We start from the raw sequence: 27,531 nt of genomic DNA on the forward strand, positions 1-27,531 counted from the left end.
GAGAGGAGAGGCGGATCGCAGCCTCTGTGCGCCGGGCTGAGAGAGGAGAGGCGGATCGCAGCCTCTGTGCGCCGGGCTGAGAGAGGAGAGGCGGATCGCAGCCTCAATGCCTCCAGGCAGCGCAGGAGGTGCCCACTGTGCACACAGCTTTTAAAATAATTAGTAAAGTATTTTAAGCCCATATCTGAAAGCTTTCAATGACCGTGTGCTCTCTGGGGAAGGGTGTTATTGTTTCCTCCTCCATAATAAAGTTACCAGATGTATCCACAACCCGCCACGGACACTGGCCACGTACCAACTGCAAATAGAGAAATGAGCGGCAGAAGAGGGTCCCACAGAACACAAAGGCTCAGTGTCACTGGTTACAAATATCTCCAAAATAACTTTACTACATGATTTCAAATAATTACACCTGTCTGATTAAGGCAGAAATAATGAATGTTTAACCGATTCCATATATTACTGGCTGTTTATATAGAAGATAAATGGGCAGTCTTTAAAACATTGTTAGAAAAGCACACTTACAGTATCAGTGTATACCCTTGGGTAATAAGTATAAAAGAAATAAGTCAAAACCAATGTGGCTAAATAAACAGGTAGGGGAGGAAATGGACAAGAAGAGGAAGGCGTTTAGATTCTTTAAGTCAGAAGGGAGGGAGGCATTAGAATTATAAGGAATGTAACAAAAATTGCAAAAGGGCAATTAAATTAGCAAAAATGGATAATGAAAAAAGGATTGCAATAGAAAGTAAGGTCAACCCTAAAAAGTTCTTTAAGTACCTTAATAACAAAAAAATGAGAAAAGGAAATATAGGACCCTTTCAGTGTGAGATGGGAAGGCAGATTATTGGAGATAAGGAAAAAGCAGAGGTATTAAACAAATTATTTGCCTCTGTGTTTACCAGGGAAGAATCAATTTCCAAAACCATTATATTTAATATTCAAGGACTCCATTTCCACAGGCTCAGTACCACAAGATTGGTGTAAAGCAGATGTGGTGCCTACATTTAAAAAGGGAGCTAGATCACACCCGGGGAATTACAGACCTGTAAGCCTGACTTCAATAGCAGGGAAACTACTTGAAGGTGTAATACGGGATAATATTCAGGAATACCTAATGGAAAATAAAATTATTAGTAATAGTCAGCATGGATTTATGAAGGATAGATCTTGCCAAACTAACCTTATTTGTTTCTTTGAGGAGGTAAGTAGGAATTTAGACCAGGGTAATGCAGTTGATGTGGTCTACTTAGATTTTGCAAAGGCTTTTGATACGGTTTCACACAAGAGGTTGGTGTACAAAATAAAGCAAATTGGACTCAGTAATAATATATGCACCTGGATTGAAAACTGGTTAAAGGACAGACAACAGAGGGTTGTCATAAATGGAACTTTTTCAGGTTGGGCTAAAGTCGTGAGTTGAGTACCTCAAGGATCGGTACTGGGACCCCTGCTTTTTAACTTGTTTATTAATGACCTTGAGGTTGGGAACGAGAGCAAAGTCTCCATCTTTGCTGATGATACTAAATTGTGTAAGGTAATAGAATCAGAGCAGGATGTAATTTCTCTTCAGAAGGACTTGGAGAGACTGGAAACGTGGGCAGGTAAATGGCAAATGAGGTTTAATACAGATAAATGTAAGGTTATGCATTTGGGATGCAAGAATAAAAAGGCGACTTACAAATTAAATGGAGATATATTGGGGGAATCCTTGATGGAGAAGGATTTAGGAGTGCTTGTAGACAGCAGGCTTAGCAATAGTGCCCAATGTCATGCAGTAGCTGCAAAGGCAAACAAGATCTTATCTTGCATCAAACGGGCAATGGATGGAAGGGAAGTAAACATAATTATGCCCCTTTACAAAGCAGTAGTAAGACCACACCTTGAATATGGAGTACAATTTTGGGCACCAATCCTAAGAAAAGACATTATGGAACTAGAGAGAGTGCAGAGAAGAGCCACCAAATTAATAAAGGGGATGGACATTCTAACTTATGAGGAGAGGCTAGCTAAATTAGATTTATTTACATTAGAAAAGAGGCGTCTAAGAGGGGATATGATAACTATATACAAATATATTCAGGGACAATACAAGGAGCTTTCAAAAGAACTATTCATCCCACGGGCAGTACAAAGGACTCGGGGCCATCCCTTAAGGTTGGAGGAAAGGAAATTTCACCAGCAACAAAGGAAAGGGTTCTTTACAGTAAGGGCAGTTAAAATGTGGAATTCATTACCCGTGGAGACTGTGATGGCAGATACAATAGATTTGTTCAAAAAAAGGTTGTACATCTTTTTAGATGGGAAAGGTATACAGGGATATACCAAATAAGTATACATGGGAAGGATGTTGATCCAGGGATTAATCCGATTGTCAATTCTTGGAGTCAGGAAGGAATTCATTTTTCCCCTTATTGGGGTTTTTTGTTTGCCTTCCTCTGGATCAATAAGTAAGTATAGATATAGAATAAAGTATCTGTTGTTTAAATTTAGCATAGGTTGAACTTGATGGACGTACGTCTTTTTACAACCTCGTCTACTATGTAACTATGTATGCTCCCGTTCTAAATAATGAGTTTTTCATCCAGCTAGAACTTAGCGAAGGTTGAAGTCAGAGGACATACAATATGTGATTATTCTACCTAACAGTATATAGCTCATTATTACAATATGTGATTATTCTACCTAACAGTATATAGCTCATTATTACAATATGTGATTATTCTACCTAACATTTAATAAGACAGGGGAGCCCAGTCCGACAGCGTTTGATGTGCGTGTCTGTCATTTATAGCAGGTCACAATCAGTGTGTCTCGGCTGCGCTTATAGTGGGCGTGCGCGCATGACATCACGCGCCCCGGGAACACAAAGTCACACCTCTATGAGGCAGACCGTAGAGCGCGGCGCGACTGCGCTTGCGATTTGTTAAAATACAGTTCAATTTTTTTTCACGTGATGTCACGGCCGCGCCTCCGGCCTAGTTTATGTTTCGCGCATCACGGGACGCACTCGGTTGGCCCCACTATAAATCGCAGCCTTCGGCGGCGTCCATGCTGCAGAAGGCCGCGCGGAGGAGGGCGCGATCACATTGCCTTAAGGCATTGATCGCGCACTGCGCGCCCGGGCAGGTCACGTGAGCAGTTTGCCCAATGAGGGCGAACCAGCTCCGTGACATCACAGACACGGCCCTATGGCGCATTTACCTTGTCCACAAACCGCTCCCACTTTACGCGGGTAACATCACGCGCGCGCACACCTCTGTGCGGTCGAAGGCTGTATTGACGCAGCCTTAGGCCGAGTCCATAGAAGGCACGTCCGTGCTGAGCCGTGCTGACGCTCCGCGCTGAGCCCCTGCATCCTCCATGAGGATGTCTTTAGAGGGGGCTCACGCGAGCGTCCGCAGGCGTGCTGAGGCGCTGGATTTTTCAGCCGACAGCCAAGCTGTTTTTCAGCGCACTGTCGGCTGAAAACATCCAATCAGCGCGGAGCAGCGTCAACGTCACGGCGCTGTGACGTCGGTGCGTCGCGGGCGATTGGCCCAGCGACGTCACTGCCCCGCCTCCCTCAGTCTCCCCACGCCTCCCGATCGCGCCCGCTGGCTCCCCTGCATGGGCATGAAATCGCGCAGATTTCAGCAGGCGAGCCTCAGCGTCAGTGCGGTCCAGCACTGACAACCCCTCTATGGCCCCAGCCTTAGGCTGCGCTTAATAGTGCCAGCGATGGCGACAGCAACGGTGCGTCAAAACAAATGCATTGCCGCCGTCGCGTGCGCTTATAGTAAGCGCGTCGCGACGGAGCAACAGCTTGGTCGCGATCGCTGGGGGTCATCTCAGTTTGATTTTTCCAGCGACCGCAGCCTGACGTCACCGTCGCGTCGCAAACGCGTTGCCGGCACTATAAGCGCAGCCTGGTCCGAGCACACGTTGCAGAGCTGGGAGTTATTATGGTCAGAGAGGAGTCAATACTCACGCAGCATCTTGTGAAAGTAAGGCTAAGGCCCCGCTCCCAGAGTCAGCGCACCCGCACTGCTGACAGGCGGTGCGCTGAGATACACAGACCGCGATATGCGGTCTGTAGGGAGCGGGAGCGGGAGGTGGGCGGTTTGACAGGGAGGGGGGGCGTGGCTTGAGCGGAGGGACCCGCTACTCTCCCCCCCCCTCCCTCCACGGACTCGGGTTGGAGCTGGAGCTGGAAAGTAAGTTTAAACACACACACGCAGGCACTCATTCATATACACACACACACACACACGCGCACACACACACACAGGCAGGCACTCACGCACTCATACACACACACAGACAGAGGCAGGCACTCACGCACTCACGCACTCGGGCACACACATACACACACAGACAGGCACGCACGCACACACTCAGACACACACTCAGACAGGCACTCACCTGCTTTCACTCCACACTCCTCCCCGCTCCCCGAAGCCTCTCCTCCTCCCGAAGCCTCCCCTCCCCATTGGCTCACAGCCACACACGTCACGCGTTAACGCTAGGAAACACCATTCTCTGGTGTCTCCAGCGGCTGACGCGCTACAGCGTGTAGTCAGCTGTGCAGCCAGGGGGGACCGGGACCGGCTCACGAGGATTCCCCTGCTGGTGGGGAGCTCGCGACATAGCCGCCCGCGCCAACGAGCGCAGCGGGACCGAGGCCTAACTCATGTGGTTCCTCTCTGTTAAACAACAACTGATACTGGGAACTGGTAACAATGAGTTTGGATGAGATTCAAGTTCTCTACCTCCTCCTCCCTGTCAGAGTTTGGTTATTCATGCAGCCGTTTGCACATTATTAGGCTGGGTGAGGAACGAGTGGCCCAAGCCAAGGTTTAACTCCACTGTGTGATACACAAGAGACCTCTCTCTGTGAGAGGCAGGTACAGATGTGACTGTGTGATACACACAGGAGACCTCTCTCTGTGAGAGACAGGTACACATGTGACTGTGTGATACACACAAGAGACCTCTCTCTGTGAGAGACAGGTAAAGATGTGACTGTGTGATACACAAGAGACCTCTCTCTGTGAGAGGCAGGTACAGATGTGACTGCGTGATACACACAAGAGACCTCTCTCTGTGAGAGACAGGTAAAGATGAGACTGTCTGATACACAAGAGACCTCTCTCTGTGAGAGGCAGGTACAGATGAGACTGCGTGATACACACAAGAGACCTCTCTCTGTGAGAGGCAGGTACAGATGTGACTGTGTGATACACACACAGGAGACCTCTCTCTGTGAGAGACTGGTACACATGTGACTGTGTGATACACACAAGAGACCTCTCTCTGTGAGAGGCAGGTACAGATGTGACTGTGTGATACACATGTAGCCAGGTCCCCCAGGTTTACCCTTATCTCCGCATGCTGGGAGGATAGGAAGGTTGCAGCGTGCAGGGAGCGCTTCGGTACATGGGAGGCTCCGCAGTGACCGAGTGATAGGGCGCCGCCATGTTGGTGTTCGTACATGCGCTGTGAGCCCGTGGAGGAAGGGAGGGAGCAGAGGTCGCGCATGCGCAGCCAGAGGTTGTAAAGCCCGCAAAAGAGGAGCGGCTCCTATAGGGTGGAGCACACGGGACTACGAGTCCCAGCAGGCATAGCGAGACCAGGTGATGCCAGGGAGCCTATAGGGCGGCCAAGATATCGGGAGGAAGGTTTAGAAGGTTGCGCAGGGGGGCACGCCGGTTAGAACCGAGCGGGAGAAGGAAGGAGAAGGAGCTCTACGTGTAGGGAGGCCAACAGCCCCTACACTAGGCCACATACCCCGGCCCAGTTAGGCCCTGAGTCCCCGTAGAGTGGAGCGGAAGTAGGGACAGGCCCTCAGATAGGTCACAGTTCCCTTTAGTGTCCGCAGGAGAAATATATATATATACAGAGACTGTTGCAATATCCAGCCAGAGGTTTGGGCTCAAACCTCGACCGCGCAGCAGCAGCCGACCGGGTGGGATCGCCCCGGAAGGTATTCCTGGAATCCATCCATCGTCTGATCCTTTGTGAAGTTCCTTGGCAGGCCCGAGCGCTGGAGCGCCCGGCAGGTAACATCATCAAGTGCACCAACTATATCTATATCAGAACATAGTGGCTGCGCAGTCACACACTTATCTCACTTTGAGGGTGGGGAACATTGAGTGTGGGTTCTGGACACGGTGTGGGTACACGGTGAAGGGGTCGCGTCCTGCGAGACGCAGTAGCATAGTGTCTCCTCTAGGGAGGGACACCGTTGATATATGCAAGGTTATGGTTGCGTTAGTAAAGTCATTGGTTATTTTACATGCTGTGTGTGTGGAGTGATATATTATTGTCCTGCGAGGAACAACTTCCACTCTGGTGGGAGCCATCGTAGGTGGAGGCGCTGCACCAAGTAAGAGGTTATCAATATTCGTACGAGTTGCCCCAGGCTCTCCGTGGCGGAGGCTTAGGCCCTGCGAACCAACAGGTTACACAGCATTGGTAGCGTACTGCACTCACTAGGAAGCAGGGCTACACACACAAGAGACCTCTCTCTGTGAGAGGCAGGTAAAGATGTGACTGTGTGATACACACAAGAGACCTCTCTCTGTGAGAGGCAGGAACAGATGAGACTGCGTGCTGAGCAGACCAAGAAATTACCGGTCTACCACATTTGGTCAATGATCACCGGCGCTTGGTCACGGCTCACCCCGCCGCCGACCGCTTCTCCGCTAGGGTAAGTGACTAACCGTATCCCTTACCCTACAGCTCTTTACACTAAGCCCCTACCCTCACCGCTAAACCCCTACAGGTAACCTCCTACCCTCACCGCTAAACCCCTACAGGTAACCTCCTACCCTCACCGCTAAACCCCTACAGTTACCCTCCTACCCTCACCGCTAAACCCCTACAGGTAACCTCCAACCCTCACTGCTAAACCCCTACAGGTAACCTCCTACCCTCACCTCTAAACCCCTACAGGTAACCTCCTACCCTCACCGCTAAACCCCTACAGGTAACCTCCTACCCTCACCGCTAAACCCCTACAGGTAACCTCCTACCCTCACCAATAAATCCCTACAGGTAACCCCCTACCCTCACCGCTAAACCCCTACAGGTAACCCCCTACCCTCACCGCTAAACCCCTACAGGTAACCCCCTACCCTCACCGCTAAACCCCTACAGGTAACCCCCTACCCTCACCGCTAAACCCCTACAGGTAACCCCCTACCCTCACCGGTAAACCCCTACAGTTAACCTCCTACCTTCACCACTAAACCCCTACAGGTAACCCCCTACCCTCACCGCTAAACCCCTACAGGTAACCTCCTACCCTCACCGCTAAACCCCTCCAGGTAACCTCCTACCCTCACCGCTAAACCCCTACAGTTAACCCCCTACCCTCACCGCTAAACCCCTACAGTTAACCCCCTACCCTCACCGCTAAACCCCTACAGGTAACCTCCTACCCTCACCGCTAAACCCCTACAGTTAACCCCCCTTCCCTCACCGCTAAACCCCTACAGTTAACCCCCTACCCTCACCGCTAAACCCCTACAGTTAACCCCCTACCCTTTATTTGTTCATGGATAAGTATGTCTATTGCTTTTCTCATGCTATGTTTGTCCAGGGTATGAGTAGTTTTTTCTTCTTTTTTCTCCCCTGTGTCTCCCCCTTGGCTATATATTTTTTATGTGTACTACATTTTTAGTATATATAAGTTTATTGTAATTTATATTTTTTCTGTTTCTACCAGCTTTTTGGATTGAATATTAGTTTTGGAGTTTAGAATTTAGCTTTTCTCTTATTTTCTGGTAGTTAGGATTGGGAAGGGGCGTCTGTACTTTTTTAGCTGATTTGTATCTTTCCATTTATTTGATGGATATTAATTGAGATATGTTTTTGGCTAATTAGTTCAGTTTTTTACTTGGCATGTGTTGTATGCATATACTCATATCGTTTCTTGCTTGTCATTTTTTGTTTGGTTACCATTAGTTAATGAATGTTTTTATGTTAGTGTATTTCACGGTTTCTTATTAAAATCTTTGCCGTATTTTCCTTGCTGACTCAGGTTCCTGGTTTTTGTTTCTTATTTTGATTGAGTTATTTTAGGTTTATCGTGAGTGCTAATTATAGGGATGTTGTCAGTCTTTTTTGTGTATATATATATATATATATATATATATATATATAAAAGAAAAAAAGAGGAGAGAGCGCATGCCCCATAGCGTAAAATAGTAGATTTAATGAGGGGGAGGGGGAGAGGGGGGGTAAAAATGCACTTACAAAAGTACAATTAAAATGAGCATTGCGTGATAATAATCACCACCATCCGGTTACTGCTGTATAGTCTTGGGGCAATCCCGATCTCGAAGCCGAATGGATTGATGTCCCAGCAAGTCTCCAGGGCAAGTAGATGTATAATGCTGTTGGAGAGTCCAAGAAAGTGGCTCCGTGTATTCAAGCCTCTGTAACACCAGCGCATGGATCGGTCCGCTCCAGCGCTCTGTGATGACGTAATGTCAATGCGTCCAACGTGATGATGCTCCCTGACGCGTTTCGTCACTCACGGGTAACTCATTTTAATTGTACTTTTGTAAGTGCATTTTTACCCCCCCTCTCCCCCTCCTCCTCATTAAATCTACTATTTTACGCTATGGGGCGTGCGCTCTCTCCTCTTTTTTTCTTTTAGATTTCCTGTGGATGTGGTTTGTCCATATTGAGAGCAGCCAGAGACCCTCTACACCAGCACCCATTTCTTATTTTGGACTATTATCTGAGGACTGGTTTTTATCTTCTTTTCTTTTCTGCCTTTTTATGCTGTCATTTTCTAATATATAATGTTTGTTAGTGTGTAGTGATTCTCAATATTGTGCACAGGTTTAGGATTATTTTGTGCTATTATATTATATATGGTATTCACATTTATTATTTCTTTTTGATAAGATACATTATTATGGATTAATTTTAGCACAGATTTTTTAGATTTCTTAGATTTATTCATTATTTAGATTTAAGGCGCTGCTTTTCTTTTCTGTTTGTCTCTCTCTCTATATATATATATATATATATATATATATATATATTTATTATGTATTTAAATATATATATATATATATGGGTCCAAAATGCACACATATGCCCGACGAACCCCTTAGGGAAAATCTCTCTCTCTCAATCTCTCTCTGTCTCTGTCTCTCTCTCTCTCTCAATCGCTCTCTCTCTGTCTCTGTCTCTGTCTGTCTCTCTCTCTCTCTCAATCGCTCTCTCTCTGTCTCTGTCTGTCTCTCTCTCTCTCTCAATCGCTCTCTCTCTCTGTCTCTCTCTCTCTCGTATTCTAGTATAAAGCAGAACCTTATTTTGTGTAAGTACTGTATATCTTACTCTTCACTGTAACAAATCCCCTTCCTCCCACTCTTTTGACGGCTCTGCCCACCTCTGCCTGAGATGGCAGACTGGCTGCAGAAGCAGCGGGCGCCAGGAGAGGCCGGATTTGGGAAGAATGACCCAGAATATCCAGCTAGTCAACCTGGCAGCCGACCCTCAGCTGTGCACACGTTGGACGCCTGCTGCATATTGCTACACAGTTGCTTCGCAACCGCAGCGGGATTTTGGCCCGGTTTTGCAGCTGACGGCCCCTCAGCCGACTTGGAATGATCCCATTGTTCATTCATCGTGAGAAAATCCCAAAGCTCATTTGCCAAGCTGAAGTCACAATTAACCCCCAACCTGCCCAAGGGGCCGGCCGTGTATAATGTACATCGCTGACGCCTCTGGCAGGGAAGGGGTTATATCTATTGTGATCTTCTACAAGGAGAGCTTGAAAATGACCACCAATAAACCTTTAGCTAATCTGGCACACTGGACTTTATTCCTGGTGCTAGTTATATACGTTACTCGCCCATACAAAGTCCATCCTAAACCCGAAACATGAAGTATCCCTTAGTAATGGCCTGGACCAGATCTTTATCCTATTCTAATATGACTTTAAAAAGTCCCCATGCAATGCTGTCCCATATTGCTGCGTGAGAATGGCACCGCAGAGGTGGCCGCACGTCACCTTACCTTGTCTAGAAGAGCGTTCTGCCACAGGCGAAAAATGAGCAGGAAGGAGCGGTCTCTGGCCCCGAAGGAAGTGAAGAAGTGCTGGGGGAGGGAGAGAGGGAGAGAGGGTGAGAAAGAGAGGGAGAGAGGGTGAGACAGAGACGTGCTGGGAAAGCAGCGCTGCAGAGACATACAGAGGGAGACAGACAGACAGCAGGTGACAGGCATGTAAGCAGACTTAGACAGACATATTATAAAGCTAGAGTGAAGGAGAGACGCAGACACAGAGAGAACACGCAGACAGAGAGAGAACGCACACGCACAGAGAGAACGCACACGACACAGAGAACATGCAGACAGAGAGAGAACACGCACACAGAGAGAACACGCACACACAGAGCGAACACGCAGACACAGAGAGAACACGCAGACACAGAGAGAACGCGCACGCAGAGAGAACACGCAGACACAGAGAGAACGCGTGCACACAGAGAGAACGCGCACACAGAGAGAACACGCAGACACAGAGAGAACACGCACACCGAGAGAACACGCAGACACAGAGAGAACACGCAGACAGAGAGAGAACACGCACACACAGAGAGAACATGCAGACAGAGAGAACACGCAGAGAGAGAACGTGCACGCACATAGAGAACGCGCAGGCACAGAGAGAACGCGCAGGCACAGAGAGAACGCGCATGCACAGAGAGAACGCGCACGCACATAGAGAACGCGCAGGCACAGAGAGAACACACAGACACAGAGAGAACGCGCAGGCACAGAGAGAACACGCAGGCACAGAGAGAACGCGCAGGCACAGAGAGAACGCGCACGCACATAGAGAACGCGCAGGCACAGAGAGAACCCACAGACACAAAAAGAACGCGCACGCACAGAGAGAACGCGCAGGCACAGAGAGAACGCGCACGCACAGAGAGAACACGCAGACACAGAGAGACACATGCAGACAGAGAGAACGCGCACGCACAGAGAGAACGCGCACGTACAGAGAGAACACGCAGACACAGAGAGAACACGCAGACACAGAGAGAACACGCAGACACAGAGAGAACACGCAGACAGAGAGAGAACACACAGACACAGAGAGAACGCGCAGGCACAGAGAGAACGCGCAGGCACAGAGAGACACATGCAGACAGAGAGAACGCGCACGCACAGAGAGAACGCGCACGCACAGAGAGAACACACAGACAGAGAGAACACGCACACAGAGAGAACGCGCAAACACAGAGAGAACACGCAGACACAGAGAGAACACGCACACAGAGAGAACGCGCAAACACAGAGAGAACACGCACACACAGAGAGAACACGCACACACAGAGAGAACGCGCAGACACAGAGAACGCGCACACACAGAGAGAACGCGCACACAGAGAGAACGCGCACACACTGAGAGAACGCGCACACACAGAGAACGCGCACACACTGAGAGAGAACACGCACACACACAGAGAACACACAGACTCAGAGAGAACACGCACACACAGAGAGAACGCGCACACACAGAGAGAACACGCACACACATAGAGAACACACAGACTCAGAGAGAACACGCAGACAAATAAAACACACATACTAGTTACACATGTGAGTGGGAGCCTGGAACCCGGCTGAATGAAGTTTGTCAGAGAATAATGACGCCCTGGTCATGTGGGAAATCTCCGCAGATTAATGACAAACTGAACGCATACTTTTACTGATAAGGCCGTCATAATATTTACACTAAGAGTAAAGGTCAAACAACTCAGTGATAAGGACAGCCAGTTCTGTCACCCCAACTGATAGCTCAAGGGATGACCCCAGAGACCTATGTCCAGCATCACTGTGTGTCTAAGGATTAGATACTGACCGGAGGGGACAGAGACAACGCCTAGATAGAACTTCTGGAGCTGCTTCTTAGATATAGACTTTAACAGAATGGGTTGGGGGACGCAGGGACTGGCATCTATATACAGGGGGGCTCTACTCCAGTCCTCATAACCCCCCAACAGGACAGGTTTTACGGATATTCCAGCTTCAGCACAGGTGGCTCAGTCTTGAGCACCACTGATCTACAGTAAAGTTTCTTAGTAATACAGACTCTATGGAAGGGTACAAGCACCTAAGTCTGTCACCTCTGCCATTGTGTTACCAGTATACACGCTCGGACACAGCAATGTGCTCAGCCGGACTCCCCATGTGTCCTGTGTCTCCGTATAGAGCAATGAGACTGGCCTGTTATCCAGGTATTGCCCCATTAGAGGATCGGGGCTGGAATCCACCTCTAGGGCTGGTTAGGTTTGGACAATAACCGCAGAATTCCCACAGTGATATTAGGAAATGTATGTTGATACAATGTGTATTGTTACCTTCTTCTAGTGATGGGCAGAGTGCGGCCCGCAAACTTTCACACAAACTTTTCTACTTTTTCGCAAACTCGTGAAAGTTTGTAAGAACCGTTCGTTATTCAATAAAAGCCAAGAAGGTTTGCAATACGCCTATGGGGCGGATTCTATATGTGCCGAAAACAGCCCAATCAGAGGTGAGGGGGTGGAAGGGGTTCTGGTGCAGGTCAAACAAATATATTATAATACTGTCCATCGCTGGGCCTGGCACTCTTTAGTACAGTGACAGTAGGGACTGCTGCTGGGATCTATGGGGTGGCACCTCTGGTACACAGGATATGGGGGTGTATGGTCAGATTTTGAGGCTCCCCCAGGACTGGGAGCCTCGGGGACCTTCTCCCCTAGGACTGCTCTCGCACCTTCTCGTTCTCTGTGCACACTTGGATGGCGTTGGGAATCAGCTTGGCCGTTTTCTCTTTCTTGATACATCGGATGTCCTTCAACTGGATGGTGATCTGACCAAAAAGGAAACAACTCAGAGACAGCAGCAGTGCCAGGCTTCCCCTCCGCGCGCCCGCTCTCTGGCCCGCTATTGCTCATTATAAGAAGCACAGCTATCATTACTTATGTTCGTCACTGTAAGTCTATGTTAAATTAATACTCCTATGCTCCCCATCGCTGTGACTATGTGTTCCTGGTATAAGGCAGATACTGCTCCTCTCTCACATAAAAGAGCACAGATTTTTAGGACACACGGCTTAGCAGTGTTGACTAAATCAGCACTTATGTTCCTTCCATTTGGGATGCGCAGCTGTTTGTCACTTATGGTATATGCCATGACACACAGTTATCTGTTACTCTGTCCTGTTCCTAGAGAGATGCACAAGTTTAATATTTACTCTCTCCCTGTACGAAGCTCGTGCATGTCTCTGTCTCTCTCTCTGTCTCTCTCTCTGTCTCTCTCTGTCTCTGTCTCTCTATATATATATATATTGACCGTCATAGACTGTCTAAGACAGCAGGAGATTAGAGCATTTACTGTTTCCAGCGTGGGCGCCGATCGTCTACTGCAAAAGCGTCCAACTCCAGTCCTCAAGGGCCACCAACAGGCCAGGTATTAGGGATATCCCTGCTTCAGCACAGGTGGCGCAATAAATGGCTCTGTCATTCTGACTGAGCCACTGAGTGAGTCCCCTGTGCTGAAGCAGGAATATCCCTTAAAACCTGACCTATTGGTGGCCCTTGAGGACTGGAGTTGGCCGCCCCTGGTCTACTGCAACCACCTCCGGCTGTAAGCAGCTAGCCTGAGCTGCAGGCTTTAAGAGGCAACCTGAGAGGACAGCCACGCTGCCACACGGAGGGCAGAGAGGAGGCTGTCAACATGGAGGCCTGAGACACAGCAAGCCTGCCCTGGGAAGGGACAGGCATTCTATGTGTGTGTGACTGCACCGGTGCAGGACAGGTCTATTGAGACCCTTCTCCCTCCAGCAGAGGTACATGAGAATGTTCACAGGTAGTGTTAGGACCTGTATATATGTATGTATGTGTGTGTGTGTGTGTGTGTTTCTATATATATATATATATATATATATATATATATATATATATATATGATGTGGTGGGTGGTGGGGTTAGAGCGTGCGGAGGTTGTGTGTTTGCCTGTATCCAGCTGAGCTAGCCAGTGCTGGTAGTGAGGGCTCTTCGTGTTTAGTTAGCCTCCTAAGTTGCGTACAATAGATCTTTTCTTATGTTATTTTGCCTGAAAGTGGCAGCGTTCCCATACCAAAGTGTTTCTGTAGTGTGTGAACAAAGCAAACCGTGTCTGTTTCTCACTGGTCACCGGTCATTCTGCCACATCACATACATATATACATATATATATATATCAATAAAATCCCCACCCCAGCACGACATAAAGGAGCCTGAGTAAGACACCACAGATCACATCATATTTAAGTAACAGTACAGGTCTGGGTGTCCCATTCATCTTCCCATCTCTGTATTTACCACGTATTTCCCCTCACACTTCTGCCTGCTGCATTACACGGCTTAGTCTGCATCCATAGAGGGCGCCGCCGTGCGGAGGCGCGCGGACGCTGAGGGAACGCCAGTGCTTTCCCTGGCCTTCGTACGTGCGCCGTCTGGGGGCGTGTCTATGGGCGGGCCAGTGACGTCACAGAGCTGGTTCACCCTCATTGGGCGAACCGCTCACGTGACCGCCCTATCGCGCGAGAAATCAGTTTTGACTGATTTCACGCGCATCGCGCCCCCCCACCCACGCGCGTGCACCCGCACGCTGTATAGACGCGATCACAGCCTTTAGGCAGTCTGATCGCTACGGGTCCACACGGTCTGCCCTTCTATGGACGCAGCCTTAGGCTGCGCTAATAGTGCCGGCGACAGCGCCGTGTTGGTCGCGATCGCTGGAAGTCATCTCAAATTGATTTTTCCAGCGACCGCAGCCTGACGTCACCGTCACTATAAGCGTAGCCTTAGACAGCACAGAGAACCCCGGTTACAGCATGTCCCGGTTCCCGGTGACATTACACAGCACAGAGAACCCCGGTTACAGCATGTCCCGGTTCCCGGTGACATTACACAGCACAGAGAAGCCCGGTTACAGCATGTCCCGGTTCCCGGTGACATTACACAGCACAGAGAACCCCGGTTACAGCATGTCCCGGTTCCCGGTGACATTACACAGCACAGAGAAGCCCGGTTACAGCATGTCCCGGTTCCCGGTGACATTACACTCACAGAGAACCCCGGTTACAGCATGTCCCGGTTCCCGGTGACATTACACAGCACAGAGAACCCCGGTTACAGCATGTCCCGGTTCCCGGTGACATTACACAGCACAGAGAACCCCGGTTACAGCATGTCCCGGTTCCCTGGTGACATTACACTCACAGTGGTTTCCCAGCGGAAGATGTTGCTATAGAAACAGATCCAGTTCTCTGATAAGTAAAGTCTTCCCTGCAGTAGAATATCTTTCTGCAGCGCACACGAGTAATCTGAGGGGGGAGGGCAAAGAGCAGAGGTCAAAGGTGCTGCGTGTGAGAGCTTGATAAAGGAAAAGCTCATAACATGCATACGTAACTATACAAACCAACACAACAGGGGCGGCCAACTCCAGTCCTCAAGGGCCACCAACAGGTCAGGTGTTAAGGATATCCCTGCTTCAGCACAGGTGGCTCAATCTGTGGCTCAGCCTTTGACTGAGCCACTTGTGCTGAAGCAGGGATATCCTTAACACCTGACCTGTTGGTGGCCCTTGAGGACTGGAGTTGGCCACCCCTGACATACAAGAACCTGCCAATATGTGCCTACAAGACAACCCCGCCAGACACGAGATGTCACACTCACCCACAATGAGACGCTCGGAATCGGGGAGTTTCTTGAAGATTTTACGGAAGTCCTCATTGCGCTGTTTATAAGTGGGGCTCAGCATCTGTGAGAGACACCCCAGGAATGAGCGAGGAGGAGCTCCAGGAGGCCCCTCACCCCAATAGCCCCAAACCCCCCCACCCATACCAGAACCAGGAATAGAAACATGGGAGAAAATAAAGAGAAGGAGGGGGGTGGGGTAGTGGAGGTAGTGAGAACGTATAGAATGAAAGAGAAGATGAAGACAATTAGTGAATGAATGAGGGAATGGAGGAGAGGAAGGGTTAGCAGACAAAGCCAGGATATGGAGCAGAGGACATGCCAGCAGATGAGGCAAATACTTACACTGTACCAGCTCTGCATCTTCTGCAAAAAGAGCAAAACACTAAGTCACCCACCACTAGAAGGACAAGGTGACCCCAATGGTCTTCCCCCAGAACAAGAAAAGACAGAAAATCCCAATGCTACATCCAATGTGACAAAATATATAGTAATTAGTATGTAGATAAATACTTCAATAATAATGTTCTCCGGAATAAGGGTCATTCAGTTAAACCCTTTGGCCAAAGCGTTATAAGCCTGCAAGCCAACGTCACGGCATTATCATTACACCCCCCCATTACAAAACATGCGCTATAAAGGCGCGGGGGAAAGGCCACGCCAAGGTATCCTAACGCCCAAGTCCAAGCGGAAACAGCGCGCGGAACGGATTCCATCCTTCGCAATAGTGCGGCCATATTTACAGCGTTATAAACAGTGAGGCCTCCCACCAACTCCTACTTAAGTTAACATGGCGTTAGTAGCAACGCGGCATGGCATCGGATACCACTGTGTACTGATTTATACGTTAACTGAATATAATATCATGGTTATTAAAGCTATACTACATTTAAAGAAATTTTTGGATCAGTCAAATGTGAAATCTCTCAAACAGCAAAATAACGATTTAATCAGCAGGTCCAGTACACACACGTGAGTGTCGCAGTTGTCTATTGAGAGTGATTTCTTCCCCCAGGAGAGAGTAGAGTTGCCAGGTGTCCGGTACTGAACCGGACTGTCCTGTATTTGGACACTCTGTCCAGTAACTTATGGGAGGTAATACTTTACATGATGTGTCCGGTATTACCTGTGGGCACATGGAGACCTGACCGGCCTGAGGGGCCGCGGGATTTTCCCGAGCAGGGCTGTTGCTAGGGGGCTGGGCAGCTTCCTCCATCCTGATTGGTTGCTGCTGAGTAATGCAGCCAATCAGGAGGCGTCAGGGGCCTGGGGGTGGTGCCAAGTAGAGGAGGAAACAGCATGGAACTGCACTGAAACTCATGTACAGCTTCTACATTTGAACCCCTTAGGCCCCGCATACATATCACGCATCTCATGCTAGGCTGGTTATTATGGCTTTGTTTCCTCGTCTCTCTCTGCAGAGCAAGAAATACAACAGGTTAACATGGGCAGTGAGGGACCTGCTGACGGGCCGACCTAGGCGCGGTTTGAAATGTTTTGTCCAAAGGATTGAACTAAATGACTCAAACTTATGAGAAGAAAAGTAGTAATGAACATAATCATTTGTCCTATTGGATGGGCATTGGGGGACAGTATTTATCGATATATCATGGTTCTGTACTGTATTGTAAAGCCAGGATACATTTCCTCCCCCAGCAAAATACTATTTGTTAAGTCCCCATAATACACATTTTTTAACAACAATAGATTTGCTCCTGTCACAGACTCTGAAACTAAGCAGAATATGTGTTTCTTGTGTCAGTTTAAAGGGTTCTCGGACGGTGATTTAACTCTCTTAGACCTAGAGGTACTGAGCTCTGTTAGCTTAACTTAAGTTAACGCCACGTTAATAGTAACGCGGGGTGGCATTGGATACTGATTTACATGTTAACTGAATATAATATAATTGAATCGTTAAAGTTATAATACATTTGAAGAGGGAGCTGTCATTTGGGTGTCAGTAAAATGTGAAATATCAGTGAAATAGCGCCGATACGCCATTGTTCTGAGAGAAGGTAAAAGGAAACAGGGTGTGTATATAAAATGTGTATTGGCAGTATATACATTAAAAATGAGGAAAATCGTAATATGCTGCATTGTCCGCGTTCTACAATATCTCTCCGCGCTCTATAAGCGTCACTTAAAAAATATCATCGTACCACGCTGTATCCACAAAGCGCCATAATGTAACTTGTTTAAGTTGATGCGAGGAGTTCATGTTACATCAGTTAATTCAGAGCTAAACCTGGCGTTACTCCCACCCAGACCCCGAAACAGGGCGTTTGCAGCGTCTGGATGGGGGTAAATTAGGGATGATTGGATGAGCGAGCGAAGTCAAGACTTCAACTAGACATTGTGACCTCTTTGGTTGCGATTGATTGATTCTCTGTCTGGAGAAGGTGCTAAAAGAGCACACTTTATTGAAGGAAAAATCTATTGTTCTCCCTTTTGAATGATTCTCTACCAAGATGGGTGCACTATACGGTGTTTAAGGAGCACAGGTTGTTTATATACTTTATTGAAGCAATATTGTTTTCTCTCTATGTCCATTGGAGAATAATAGCACCATCACCCATCCAAGCGCCAAGGAGGACTTTCTATTGTCATATTTCTATCAAGAAGGTTTTTGGACTAACCTGCAAGTGTTCTAGACTGCAGGACACTGGGCAGTACAAAGGACTCGGGGCCATCCCTTAAGGTGAGAGGAAAGGAGATTTCACCAGCAACAAAGGAAAGGGTTCTTTACTGTAAGGGCAGTTAAAATGTGGAATTCATTACCCATGGAGACTGTGATGGCAGATACAATAGATTGGTTCAAAAAAAAGGTTGGACATCTTTTTAGATGGGAAAGGTATACAGGGATATACCAAATAAGTATTCATGGGAAGGATGTTGATCCAGGGATTAATCCGATTGCCAATTCTTGGAGTCAGGAAAGAATTAATTTTTCCCCTTAATGGGGTTTTTTGTTTGCCTTCCTCTGGATCAATAAGTAAGTATAGATATAGAATAAAGTATCTGTTGTCTAAATTTAGCATAGGTTGAACTTGATGGACGTACGTCTTTTTTCAACCTCATCTACTATGTAACTATGTATTGGTATTGTATTAATGAAGGTTATATGCAATACTGTGACACGTTTTTTAGCGCTACGGTTGTGTTCATACCATACTTTGTCTCTTTGGTTTTGTGTTTGACTGTCCGTGTGTTCTCTCTCTCTCTCTCCACAGGCCAAACGCCTTGACTGATTCTGATTACATTTTGACATTTTACATCTTTCTGACATCCTAACGTAGATCTGCCAGAAGTTTAAACCAAATCGGTGCAGCCGCCATCTTGGAAGTATTTGTTATTTTTTTTGTAATAAAAAAAAAATGAATTAAACGGTGCATCTCATCGACCGGATTGTTCATACAAAACATGAAATATACAATTATTCAACTTGTACAACGGTTTCAGACAATTTGCTTAAACCGTTTTAGAGAAATTAAATGCATAAAATAAAAATAAATGAGTACTACGGAACAAACACTGTACAACACCAAACTGTAGCTTTAGTTTGACATCTAGGGGCAGAGATCATTATTCACTGCCCAATAGGGTTTTGATTGTTTTTTTTCCCGATATTCAAAATTCTCAGATCTTATCTTGTATTAAACGGGAGATGGATGGAAGGGAAGGAAGCTTTATTATGCCCCGGTATAAAAAAGGCCGGACATCTTTTTAGAAAGGAAAGGTATACAGGGATATACCAAATAAGTAAACATGGGAAGGATGTGAATACAGGGAGAAATCTGATTACCAATAGTGGAGTCAGGAAGGAATGTATTTTTTCCCCCTTATGAGACATTGGATAATGTTTCACTGGGGTTTTGTGTTTGCCTTCCTCTGGCCCAATCAATATACTGTATATACTGTTAATAAGAATATAGGATAAGTATCTGTCGTCTAAATTTAACACAGGTTGAACTCGGTAGACATGTATATTTTCTACCTCATCTACTATGTAACTATGTAACTATGTAACTATGTAACTATGTAACTATGTTCATACATCCCGGGCTTCTTGAGAATAATACGTTCTGTGTGTTTTTCAATTTTCGAACAGTTTGTTGCGAATCAGATTGTTGTATGAAAGTTTTTTGCAGTTTGTGATATTATATTTAATGTAGCGCGTGATCGCGGCGACAGGCAGCGCGTAATCGCGGCGACAGGCAGCGCGTGATCGCGGCAACAGGCAGCGCGTGATCGCGGCAACAGGCAGCGCGTGATCGCGGCGACAGACAGCGCGTGATCGCGGCGACAGACAGCGCGTGATCGCTGCGACAGGCAGCGTGTGATCGCGGCGACAGGCATTAGCCGCCTTTCTGGCCAACTTAGAGCCGGAGTCTCGGCTGTCAGTGGAAACGCGGCTTATTTATAGTCCCGTATAATACCTCACAGCAGTAAGAGAATTAATTTGGATGTTAGGGGGTGTCAGCCTGGAGTTTGGTCCAGCCGCACAGCTGATCCCATATAGGTTTGGGGTGTGGATATTTTTTTTTTCTATTGACGGATTGAACAGGGGGTTTCGTTGGGGGGGAGGGGGTAACAACGCTGCTTCTGGAGTAGGTGACACCTGTTTAAAGCCATCATCACGTCACCTGGTTCCCCGGCCGGCTCAGGACCCCACACTTCGCCTGGGAGTTCATGGGGCCGGAGCACGTGTCGGAAGCGCTGCTCTGTATAGGGCGGCAGTGTTATAGACGTGGAGCTGTTGGCGAATCCCATTGCGCGCGCTGCACAGTGTCTGCCTCGTTCTTACCTTGCTGTTCCGTATAAACCCTCGGCCGCCGAGCTGGGGGGGGAGCGGCGTCCCGGGCTGGGAGCTGGTTTGGAGGGGGATCAGAGGCAGGGTGATGGGGTGCAGTGCAGAGTTGGTCGGCGTGCTTGGTGTCCGCTCCGAGGAGCCCTCCGATCCTCTCTCCACCATGTTCTCCCCCTCGCCGGCTGCCAGTCGCCTCCGCAGGGCAGGGGAGTTGCTGGGGGTACTCCGGGGGGTGATGCTGCCGGTGCTGGGGGCGGAAGACACAAACAATTGTATATTGTGGCAGCTCCTGTTCTGTGGGGTTCCCTGAGAATAATGGGAGAACCCTACACATTTTACTCCCGAAACACCCAAATAATTATATTTCATCATTAAAAAAGGCTGCTCAAAATCTTATTAAAATGTTATACACTGTTTACTGACTAATGTAATGTTCATTGACCCCGCTGCCTAAGGGTCATCTGTGACTCTGCTCTCCTCCTCATTCTTCATGTTCACTCCCTCACCAAGTCCTGCTGCCCCCACCTCCGAAATATCACTAGGATATGCCCTTTCCTCACTCAGGACGCAACTAAAATACTAGTTCGCTCCCTCATCCTGTCCCGCCTTGGCTACTGCAACCTTCTCCTAGCTGGGATTCCTTCTGTCCGCCTGTCAACTCCAATCCATCCAAAATGCTGCTGCCAGACTCATCTAATAATAATAATTGTTTGTCCTTGTATAGCGCTGCTAGTTTTACGTAGCGCTTTACAGAGACATTTTGCAGGCACAGGTCCCTGCCCTGTAGAGCTTACAATCTATGTTTTTTGGTGACCGAGGCACAGGGAGATAAGGCGACTTGCCCAATGTCACAAGGAGCCGACACCGGGAATTGAACCAGGTTCCCCTGATTCAGACTCAGTGCCAGTCAGTGCCTTTCCTCACTGAGCCGCTCCTTCTCCACCTCTGTCGGCTTCCCATATCTTTTTAGAATAGAGTTTAAAACCTGAGTTTTGACATACAAAGCTCTCAACAATGCTTCCCCCCTTACATCTAAGCCCTCACCCCCAAATACATACCTAAACACCCCCTACTCTCTGCCCACGACACCCACCTTTCCCCCTTCCTTATTCCCTCCTCTCGCCCCAGCCTGCAAGACTTCTCCCGTGCTGCCCCCTCTCTCTGTAATTCCCTATCACGCATCACCAGACTCTCGCCCAGCTTTCTGCCATTTACAAACTCCCTACTTGTCAAGGAAGCCTAACTGGCGTACCCCTAACTTCTAAATCCCTTCCCCCCCCAACCCTAGTGGGACCAGCTGTGCAGCTGGATCCAACTCCACGCTAACACCCCCTAAAGATCACAGCCCCAAACCTATATGGGATCAGCTGTGCGGCTGGATCCAACTCCACGCTAACACCCCCTAAAGACCACAGCCCCAAACCTATATGGGATCAGCTGTGCGGCTGGACTGAACCCCACTCTGAGACAACCTCCACCCCACAACGAGCAGCCACCTTACCTTTTGTTTAAACATTTCCCCTTACTCCCTCTAGAGTGTAAGCTCTCAGGACGAGCCATTGTTTGTCCTTATTTGGTAAGTCATTCTGTTTATTACTCTGTACCACGCTGCGGTATATGTTGACGCTTTACAAATAAACTATCATAATAAATCGTATATAATATGGAACGTTGAATGGCTATTTTTTTTTTTAATTACAAGCCCTACCACAGAAATAATATCTGTACGTACGCACTTTAGGATAATTGGGTCGGGGTGCTGCCCAGTCACAATACATTGCTGTATATTTTTAAAGGGTTGTGGGGGGTTTGAAATCAGGGAAACCGGTGTGATTTGGGGACCGGCTCACAGCTGGTTCTGCAGGTGTAGCCGCCCTATTGCTCACCCGGATACAGTAACCCTACATAGCCTCTGAATGCCGCAGGTACTCCATTGTATTGAATGGTAATGTTGCAGAATACTTCAGCATATCCCAAAATACCACAACAGAGAGAACAATGAAGTCTGCGACATCTGTTTGATTCCACCTCATCCTACAGAACCACCCACACCTAGATCAGAACTTCTTCCCCGCTTTAAAAAAGGGGGTTAAAAAAATGCAATCCAAGCAGCTTAAAAAAAAAAAAAAAAACACTTTTTTGTTTCACTATATGCAGCATTTAATTACCTTTATTGCAAACTAATTACTTAAGCTGCCGATCCGTTGGTACTCCCATGATCGATCAGCAAAAACCTATTTCCCAGTGTCCACTAAATGGCTGCCTTTCAGTTTCAAACCAATCCTTCAGTCAGTGTAACTCAGCAGCTACAATGTATCCTTATATTACTAAGGTAACATTATCTACTGTTACAGTTTGCAGATGAAACTACTGGGAATTTTGGCATCAAATGATCACAAGCAGGAAAGTGTTACAAAGATCTTGCACTGCTGGGGAGGTGGGATAAACCTGCTACAGAAATCAAAGGATGCTCGGTATCTTAAACCTCATTAAAAATGGCATTGGGAGTTGAATTTTAAAATAACAAAAAAGGTAGTAAGTATTATCTAACACTATAGAACTGATTTATTTAGAAAACACACACGTGTATGTAGGATATTGCTGGGATTGCTCCGAAGACATTGCTTCTCTGCGCAGAGGGGATTTTGTCGTCATCTCCCAACATGAACACAGAACAAGTTCCTGTAACCAAGCAGTGACCTCCTAGGTCCCTGCCAGTGATTGTCTTATCAGCAGCTTTCTGTCTGTGATCATGTTAAGCGGCAGAAAGTGGCAGTAATTTGGCGGTGAATGCGGTATTAGCACATACCTCTGTTACTATAACACTAATCTCAGTCCTGTGACTGTCCTAAATACTCATGCCCTGTTTAGTAGGGTGCATTTTGACTCTTTTAGTGCCAGTCCGCCCGGCAACAATGTTGAATGCAATAAATTGCGTACTTAATTTTTTTTTAACCGTTTCTTTTATTTCTCACATAAAAGTGAAAACACATATAAGCCTCCGAAGCGTAAACTAATAATAATGTTTGCCGTTTTTATCTCAGCTTAAGCTATGGCAACGGTGCATCAACGTGTACCGAACACATACAAAAATTCCCCCTGCGATTACAAAAATGTAATGTCATTCAACCGCTTTTATTTTTAACCTGTTCACTGCCAGTGGCTAGTACAACGCATTACTTTGCAAAGTGTCAGCTCCACGTGCAGCCACGACGCTCACCCTGCCACGGGGGCCCACGATATATTAGTGTGTGCCTTGCATTGCGGATTCAGCACTGAAGGAGTTAACAGGCAGGTAAATGTTGTACGTGCCTCAAATATCCCCGTGCGACGCCAGCGGGCGGGCTGCTACTTATAAGAGACGTTCTCCTTGTAATTGATGCCCAGCCTATACACAGGACACACTCCCACTAATGGATGCTCTGCTTTTAACTGATGCCCAGCGTGCAGGGATATTTCAATGAACGTCTGTTTATAACAGACATGACATGCCAACTTCAAACTGTAAACACAATCTGTGCTTAAACCACATACCCCTTTTAGTATGAAAGCCTTGGGCGCAGAAGATGTTCTGTTTATAACAACTGCTTTGCATTTCAGCCAGCCCACAGCGGCACGTACACGAGGAGAACACTTCCAAGTCTTTCCTCCAGCACGGCTTCACCAACCATGGGATTAAAGCTGCAGTTCAGTCTTTTTTTTTTTTAATTCAATAGTTTCATGTGTGCAATCTCTAATTACCTAAAGAACTGTATAGCTGCCGGTCAATTCGTTCTCCATGTATTGATCGGTGAAATTTGGCGACATCTTTAGATATGGCATATGTTTTTCATCTGCTTCTGTCACTCAGTGGAAGCTCATGAATATTCATGAGCACTCCTGCACTGACATGTGCTAGAGGGAGGGCAGGGCTGACAAAGGGGTGTGCCAGAGCTTGTGACAGGACATGAAGGGGCAGTGCCTTAGCAAATGGCTGTTAAAATAGAATACAAGAAAATTGGTCTTTCAAAGTTGTTTTTTTTAAAACAGAAAATGCTAAAAGTATTTTTTCTTACTACAGAACTGATTTATTAAAAAAAACACACATGCAGGATATTGACTGAACTGCAGCTTTAAACGGATCCATATTACTGCTGATGAATAGCCAGCTCCACAGATATATTGTAGCGACAGCTCTGCGTGGGCAAGCGAGGGCGTCCAGAGCACACGGGTATACCCCCCACTAACTCCCGCAGGCGTGGGAAGGGAATAGCTGGCACTGCCGATGAGGTCAATACACAAGTGTTTATTTATTCGACGTGCTCGCCCCGTACATGGACCTGTATCCTGATGTAGCGTACGTCGCTTTCACCGACCCTGTGTGCCACAGGAAATAAAGCACCGACGCTGAGCCGTTGCTAGGTAACTGCATGTACACCATATAGAAGGCGAGGTAGTTTGCGTGGAGGAAACGGAGTGCAACGAACAAGCTGTGAAAAAATGTGATCAAAAGTCACAAAAGTCGGTTTATTAGGAGCTTACATGGGTAGCCAAAGGATGCAAAACGCACCAACGCGTTTCGGGCCGTGGCTCTTTACCAAGGTGTAAAGTACAAAGAAAGGTACATCAAATGTATACATATATAAGGCGAACCTAAGGAAGAAAAGGCCAACCCGATTAAGGACTATCGCTAATAGTAAATCCAGGGGGAGATGAAAACTGTCCTTCTTATTACATAAGGATATATAGTGTACTATAGTTTTATATTATTTTGCACATCATATATTCATTTATTCCCCCTAGGACAGTGGAACTAGATAATAACTTCTTATTCTCATATGCTGCTACTTGGTAGCACACCAGCTAACCCGAAGAGCTTACATTTATTGTAAACCCAGGGAGCAGAGGGATATAGTCCCAGAGGTATCACTGCAACTCGACATCTCCCAATATAAAGTCCAGGGCCCTGAGCACTGGACCTCTCCTGGCCATAGCAGATGCCTCCCCAATAAGAAACCTTCATTTCCAGCAGCCGTGCACTGCTTAATAACTCTCCTGGTGCAATGAAATCCCCACACCCACATCATAATACTGTATGGAAAAGGGAACTTACAGCTCTCTCCTGTGTCTCTCTTTTGTGTGTCTGCCTCCTCTCTGTGTCTCTTTCGTCTGTGTTTAATACTTGGTGTTTCACTCTCTCCCTCAGTGTGTGTGTCCCATTCTCTGTGACTGCAGCAGGTGTCTCTGCACAGCTGCCTCTGCCCCCCTTACTGTTCTCTGTGAGCTCTGACAGATGGCTGTGAGGGGACAGGGTGACAGATGTCAGCTGGTCAGCTCTGCCCCGGCCCAACACTGCCCCCGGTGGATCAAAATGGAAAATTCAAATGTATAGGTGCATGTTAGAATGGCACATAATCCAACCCCAGCAAGATCCGACATATGTGGGTTCTTTTTTTTGTGTTTTTTAAATAAATCAGTTCTAGTATTACAGTAGATAATACTTAGTACCTTTTATTATTTTAAAATTAAACTCAATGCCATTTTTATGAGTTTTAATACACTGAGCATCCTTTGATCTCTATAGCAGGTTTAGCCACCTCCCCAGCAGTGCAAGATCTTTGTAAGGCTGCGGACCTGCTGAGAACGGGCGTGCGCGCATCCGCATGCGCGCGGGCCACCAGCCCCTATCCTCATGCCTGTCTGTCCCCGCTGCCCCCTTCCGACGAGGCTCACTACGCGCTGTGATGCGTCAGCTGCCAGGGGATGCAAGAGGATTGCGATGCCGAGCGGTGACGCGTCACGTGGTGCGCTGGTGAGCCTATCAGCGCCGGGGGCTGGAGTGTCAGAGCTTCCCCACCTCCAAAAGGTAGGGGGGGGGGAAGTGTGTGTATGCATGTGTTGTGTGTGGGGGAAACGGACGAACGGACCCTCCGCTCAAACCACGTGCCCCCCCGCTCCCTACAGAACGCAGCTAGCGGTCAATTGCCTCTCAGCGCGCCGCCTGTATACACTGTGGGCGCGCTGACTGAGGCACCGGGGCCTCGGCCTAACACTTTCCTGTTTGTGATAATGTGTTGCCAATGTCCCCAGCAGTTTGAGCTGCAAACTGTAACAATAGATAAGGTTACCTTAGTAATATCAGGATACATTGTAGCCGGTGAGTTACACTGACTGAAGGATTGACTGAAACTGAAAGGCAGCCATTTAGTGAGACCTGGGAAACAGGATCTTTGCTGATTGATCCCGAGAGAACCGATCGATCATTAGCTTAGGTAATTAGTTTTCAATAAAGGTAATCAAAGGCTGCATATATTAAAACAAAATAAAGATTTTTTTTAATTGCTTGGATAGCCTATTTAACCCAGACCTCAAGACCCCCCAACAGGTCATGTTTTCAGGATGTCTCTGCTTCAGCACAGGTGGCTCAATCAGTGGCTCAGTCAAAGCCTGAGGCTTGTGGGTTATCATATTTGCTAGCAAGGACGACCATGAGGAATGGGGGAGATACGGAAATTAATCTTTATGGGTCACATGGTGTGTGCTCATTTGCATGTAATTACCCAGAACCCCTTGCTGCAGTGGCAGCATTGTATGCTGAGATAATGGGGAAAGGCAGGGTTGCAGATCTGTCTGAGATGTGAATGTGCTGACATGTGGTATTTTTATTCTGGATGGTTCCCGAGCAGCGTTCAGATGAAAGGTTCGGGACTCGTTCACTAAATTGTAACACTGTAACCCTGCATGCATCTATTTAATTGTTCTACTAGAATACTCGGCGCTGTACAGTACAGAATGATACAGGCACAGGGCCCTGCCACCATGCCGAGCCTGCAAACTAATCCCGGTCTGTGTGGGAAACCAAAGGCCAATGTCATTCACACAATGCAATATTAATATTAAACTGCCGTGGCTACAGGGGAGGATTGCAGCGTCTAATCAAGGAAGCTTCTTTGGACTTGGAGTAACGGTAACCTAACTCCTACGCAGGTACCTGAAGGGGTTAAGATT

At 47.4% G+C, this 27,531-nt stretch overlaps 1 protein-coding gene across 5 annotated transcripts in view; it reads right to left on the bottom strand.

Moving 5' to 3' along the window:
- Window positions 1-27,531, bottom strand: part of GRAMD1A (GRAM domain containing 1A) — a 198,739-nt gene that overhangs the window by 60,605 nt on the left and 110,603 nt on the right. For 4 of the 5 annotated variants that reach the window (XM_075606178.1, XM_075606177.1, XM_075606179.1 and 1 more), the window contains exons 2-7: window positions 20,542-20,791; window positions 16,083-16,103; window positions 15,717-15,801; window positions 15,261-15,364; window positions 12,770-12,865; window positions 10,021-10,101 (exon numbers count right to left, since the gene is read on the bottom strand). In XM_075606178.1, coding sequence (XP_075462293.1) covers window positions 10,021-10,101; window positions 12,770-12,865; window positions 15,261-15,364; window positions 15,717-15,801; window positions 16,083-16,103; window positions 20,542-20,791 — 637 coding nt within the window. Of the gene's footprint in view, window positions 1-10,020; window positions 10,102-12,769; window positions 12,866-15,260; window positions 15,365-15,716; window positions 15,802-16,082; window positions 16,104-20,541; window positions 20,792-25,636; window positions 25,885-27,531 lie in introns of those variants that run through there. The other variant, XM_075606181.1, reaches the window with a different exon arrangement.

This window comes from Ascaphus truei, chromosome 6 (assembly GCF_040206685.1).
Source record: "Ascaphus truei isolate aAscTru1 chromosome 6, aAscTru1.hap1, whole genome shotgun sequence".
NCBI classification, from domain to species: Eukaryota; Metazoa; Chordata; class Amphibia; order Anura; family Ascaphidae; genus Ascaphus; species Ascaphus truei.